Source organism: Fulmarus glacialis, unplaced genomic scaffold (assembly GCF_000690835.1).
Source record: "Fulmarus glacialis isolate BGI_N327 unplaced genomic scaffold, ASM69083v1 scaffold48639, whole genome shotgun sequence".
Taxonomy (NCBI): domain Eukaryota; kingdom Metazoa; phylum Chordata; class Aves; order Procellariiformes; family Procellariidae; genus Fulmarus; species Fulmarus glacialis.
The window spans coordinates 5,630-11,027 of record NW_009234837.1 but is presented as its reverse complement, the minus strand read 5'-3'; the positions used below and the strand labels follow the sequence as shown (position 1 = coordinate 11,027).

Here is a 5,398-nt window from a genome sequence, read left to right as displayed (position 1 = left end):
TGCCCAGGACGGCAGCAGCAGGAGGTGGGTGGGTGGGTGGGGGGCGATATTTACCTTCCCTCCCCCGCCCTGAGACTGCTCCTTTGTCCACCCACTTTGAAGTGCTCTGGGATCGCCGGGGTGGGAGCATTGTTGTTCGCTAGCAAAAGATCAGTCATGCCGAGGAGAGAGTAGCGAGCGTACGGGGGGCTGGGACCGGCAAAAGCTGAAGGAGACGGAGAGAAGAGACTGCTCCGAGGATTGTCGTTTGCCTCCCAGTTTCCCTGCATGGACCGTGAAAGAGACGCATTGAGTTGACCCTGCCGGAGCTGTTTCTGCTTCTACATGTGAGATCCGCTTGGTTTATTCTCTCCACCTATCTCTCTCCAGCCTCCTTCCCGTATTCTCCGCTTACTCCTGGATGCAAAATGGTGGACCCTGTGGGGTTTGTGGAGGCTTGGAAAGCACAATTTGCAGACTCTGAGCCTCCTAAAATGGAGCTGAAATCTGTGGGAGACATTGAACAGGAGCTGGAGATGTGCAAAGCATCTATCCGGAGACTGGAGATGGAGGTCAACAAGGAGAGGTTCCGCATGATTTACCTGCAGACTCTTCTGGCAAAGGAGAAAAAAAGCTATGATAGACAGAGATGGGGTTTTAAACGTGTTTCTCAGTTGACTGAAGGGGGTGCAGAGCAGCAGATCCAAAACCTGCATCATCACCAGTCTGCTGACCAAGACGAATATGAAAAAAGCAAGTCACACCACGGGGAGGAAAAGTTCAAACCCAGGATACCCTCCCTGCGGAAGCTGTCTACGCAGAGTGATGGGTCAGACCTGTCACCTTTGGACAGCCCCCATCGTGGAGAGGGAGAGCAGGACAGGTGTAAGTACTATGGTGAAGAGAAACTGAAGAGAGTTCTAGAAGGTACGGAGAATCGCTGTGATACAGATGGCTCTCCTTCAAAACACAGATCGGCTTCCACTCGCAGGTTAGTGGGATCTGTTGAGAAGGAGGGATCATTTGAACCCATTTCTAAGGAGAGAGGGAACAGCACCAGCGTGGCAGCTCTAAGGTCCAATTTTGAGAGGATTAAAAAGGCTAATTCACATTCTTCTGGAGATAACAAGGATGTTATTGAAAAGCCCTTTTATGTGAACATGGAGTATCATCATGAGAAGGGTCTAGTGAAGGTCAATGATAAAGATGTTTCTGATAAAATAAGCTCCCTTGGTAGTCAAGCCATGCAAATGGAACGCAAAAAGTCTTTGCACTCCCTCCCTTCTAATATGGTACCCAGCTTCAGCGAGTTCCAGAGGCCTGCTTACAGGGGAAAGTCCTTGGAGAGCAGCTTTGGCTATGATGGAGAGTATGAGGATGCTGAACTGAACCCCAGGTTTCTCAAAGATAACCTGATTAATGCCAATGGCAGCAACCGCTCACCTTGGCAGCCCATGGACTTTCAACCCTATCAGAGTATCTATGTAGGTGGAATGATGGGGGAAGGAGAAGGGAAAGGACCTATTCTGCGAAATCAGGGCACAACGGACCAGGAAAAACATCTCACTTGGCCCAGGAGATCTTATTCCCCCAGGAGTTTTGAAGATATTGGAGGAGGATATACTCCTGATTGTAGCTCTAATGAGAACCTTACCTCTAGTGAGGAAGACTTCTCTTCAGGGCAGTCCAGCCATGTCTCCCCCAGCCCCACCACTTACCGCATGTATCGGGATAAAAGCCGTTCTCCCTCCCAGAACTCTCAGCAGTCCTTTGACAGTAGCAGTCCACCAACCCCCCAGTCTCAAAAACGGCACAGGCAGCAGCAAGTCATTGTGTCTGAGGCTACTATTGTGGGTGTACGAAAAACAGGACAGATCTGGCCAAGTGATGGAGATTTGCCTTCTGGGAGATGTCACCAGGACAGCTGCTTCCATGGGGATACAGGTGTGTACCAGTTTCTTGTTTAGTCTTTTAAATGTAGGGAGCCCGAAATGTGGCATCATGGAAATAAATGGGAGAGGTTTTCTAGGTGCTCTAAGGGGGCAACTGTTTAATGTGAGAAATCTGTGGTTATTTTGTAGTTGTCCTGTTTTAGGAAGGTCCTGCAGAGGTGTATGTCAGACTGCATTTTAGGAATATAGATTGGATTCCCAGAAGGGTTGATTCAGGCTTCTCTTGAGAGGATCAATGGAGTCCCATGTTAATCAGTTCTTAAAGTTTCAATGTGAACACCGAGGTAAAAAGGGGCCAGAGCTGTTCAGTATTCACCACCAGATTGTTCCCTCCCTCGTATTCTTGCACTGAGTAGTTAAACTCTACCTCAGAGTGTGCCAACATGCCACAACCTGAGGGTTTTGCTGGAGCTTTACCAATAATGATGCTGCTCCCATAATCTTGTTTTTTCCTGTCTGTATTAATTGGAGTGCTGGTTTCTTGTTCTGTCTCGTGTCATCCTTCAATTAACTGATTGGAGGTGATGATTGTGCAACCCTGTTCTTGAAGCTTTCTGCTATCACTAAGTGAAGGAGAAACTTGGAATATCAGGAAGCCCTGAGGGAGAGCTGTTAATTTAACTTCAGCAGAGTCAAAATTTTTGTTTGGGGAAGAATGGGCAATGTTTGAACCCTTCTTATGTAAGCCATTCAGGCATGCATGTGTCTGTGGAACTGCAGTGGATTTATAGTTGGTGAAAGAGGCAAACAGTGAACTATGTTGGTTCAGATAGATTTATTGAATGTATGTGGACATCTGAATCTATTTAGCAAGGCAAGACACATAATGTAAGTAGCATCTTGTGCTAACACCAGTAGTCTTCTATGCAGTAAATGAAAGACAATCAAATCAAGGAATGAAAAAAAAAAACAACAAAAAACATTATGGTTGTTTTGCTAGACTTCTATCATTCTAAATCTGTGAGTTATCTTGTGGGTTTTCTTTGTCTCTTTGAATCTGTCATTTTAATAAGGGGTTAACACGTTAACTTCAATGTGACTGAATTCCTGAAGTAGTAGGTGAATTGAGAGGCCTATAATCAGAGATGTCACTTTCTCAGGTTGTGTGAGTTCGGTGTATTAGTTCTCAGAAGAGTAACTTTACTGGAAGGAGATGCCTCGTTTTACTTTCCCTGCTGATTGTTTTTTGCCAGCAATACTTTTGGGAGCAACAATGGAGGGAGAACTCTTCCCTGCCCCCCCCATCCTTACATCCCATTGTTGTATTATTGGAAGGCTGTACAGCTGTAATGGATGTTCACTCTACATGAAATCTCAGCACCCAGTCCTCACAGTGACTTCTTCCTTATCAGATTGTGTATACATACTTGTTTTCTACCTGGGATTACTGCATTCTTGTTCGGTTTTATGTATCTGTTTGTATCTTATAGGTAGTACTTGCAATGCAGGGGAGGGGCTGGATCTTGTGCTGGTTTAAACTGAGCTGCAGCCATCTGTCTCTGCTCTTGTTTACTGATGCTCTTTAGATGACTGGGAAGCCTCCTGGCAGTTGCAATTTTTGCAAAAGAAAACAAAGGGGAAAAATAGCAAAGGCTGATAAAGCTTGAGGATAAATTCAGCTTTCAGAAAGGCAATAGATAATTTCTATTTTAAATAATTTAGCTGGGATGCAGTGATTTAAAAAAAAAAAAAATGGGCTGCTGAAAAGTTGGAAGAGTTACAAGTCCTTGTTGTGCTGGAAAGCTTTGTGTCTTGTTGGTAAGGATGACCACACAATTGCAGGCAAGGACAGAATGTAACTGATCCACCTTCTGCTTTCCTCAGCATAGGGGGTAACATGGCAAGCTTAGCAGGAACCTTCACCAGATGGCAAGTCATTATTATCTTGGGCATTAGCTGGTGGCAACATTTTACTTAACCAAGAAGGCTTATGCCTTCAGGAGGACTGTGTTTCTGATTAATTCATACTAAGCATAATTTTATAAAAATTTTATTCTTTCCTGATTGGGAAGAATTTTGATCTGAAACCAATTGGCAGAACCTCTTTTTCATAAAACAAAGGCATGAGAGATCACTGTGTGATTAGCTGGCTGGCTACCATTCCCAACTATCATGCTCTGATGTGGACTGTTCTCTGTCACCACGTGATATGAACGCAGCTCACAGATCCAGCCAGCTTTTCCTGCACCTGTGGTTCAGTCACTGGTTCTGCCAGGCTTCCCTGAAGTTTTGCTTGAACAGAGAATGCAAGTTTGAATCACAGCAGGTTCTGGCCAGCCTGAATGTTAATTAGCATCAAGTGGGATTTGTTCAATAGTATTTGGCTTCTTTGTGCATTTTTTTGCACAAAGCAAAATTTTTGTATGCTTGCTGGCTTTGCTTTTCATGACTCTGGCCATAATAATGCTGAATGTGATGTGGACAGGTGCAATGTGAACTTTCTGTCTGGATCTGCCGTCCCAGTGCACCTTGAGCTTGGCCAGTGGATACGTGCTGTTTTGTTCAAATTCTTTCTTGACTTCACAGTCAAGTGATAATTTCCTACTTTTGTATTACAAAAAAGGGCTAGAAGAAGGTCACCTAACTCTCCGGGGAATCCAAGGGATCCAAGCCAAAATTTGAATCTGGGTTCTTGGAGGTGCGTTATCAAAAACCTTAAATCAGACCAAGGTAATAGGCTTTCAGTTTTTTTCCAAGGAGCAGAATGAGTGCTTCAGGGTTGAGATTTGATAATAACTGTACTTTCTATCACATGTACTTAATGGAACCTGGGCAAAGACATTTATGTTAGGATGAATTATGTATCACTAATTTCCTGTAGTGGGAATCAGAAAAAAAATCACATCTTAATTCTCCGTTAAGCTTGAATATTTTTACTATAATTGTGGAGGAAGAACAAGATTTTTAAAATTCTGTCTACTGTTAAACATTAGTTGTGGAGACAGCCACCTGTTGTGCATTTCTGCTTATAATCAAGGGGAGAGTTGCATAGTGCTTTTATGCAGTGACGAGGCCTCGCAATGGCCTCAGTTGGGTCAGTTTTTTAACTAGTAACAGTTTGTTAATTGAGGAGCACACTGGAGTTATTGCTTGGCTTTATAGCTTGCTTCATAAAATCAGTGCATGCTCTCTCATAGCTCTGTGTATGAAATTATTTTATCTATCTGTGTAACAACATGGAAAAATGCTATCTGGAGTCCACATAGATAATATTTACCTGTAAAGCTGCTTCCTTAAAGCTGCCGCAGTAGTGACTTCTGTTCACTTGAGAGGACTTGATAGTGCTCTCCAGAGTGTTCTGCCCGGCTCTATAGAAAGCTACGAACAGCTATAGTGCTCAATATAAGGTCAGTTTGGGGATATGTGTAATTTAATTCCATTGGGAGTAAAGTTTTACTTATTTTAGCCTCTACTAAGTGTGAGAGTGCTGAATGTCCCATTCTGAAGAGCATGGAACATTCTCTGTA

At 43.7% G+C, this 5,398-nt stretch overlaps 1 protein-coding gene across 1 annotated transcript; it reads left to right on the top strand.

Annotated features, from left to right (window-relative positions):
* The first annotated feature begins 407 nt into the window (after nt 1-407).
* On the top strand, nt 408-1,946 carry LOC104082581 (breakpoint cluster region protein-like). Its single transcript, XM_009585770.1, has one exon. It carries the CDS (start codon nt 408-410, stop codon nt 1,944-1,946), a length of 1,539 nt encoding a protein of 512 aa, XP_009584065.1.
* The last annotated feature ends 3,452 nt before the right edge of the window (nt 1,947-5,398 follow it).

What these genes read in the sequence shown, in the direction of transcription:
- LOC104082581 (XM_009585770.1), top strand. Translation starts at nt 408, where the DNA reads ATGGTGGACCCTGTGGGGTTTGTGGAGGCTTGGAAAGCACAATTTGCA.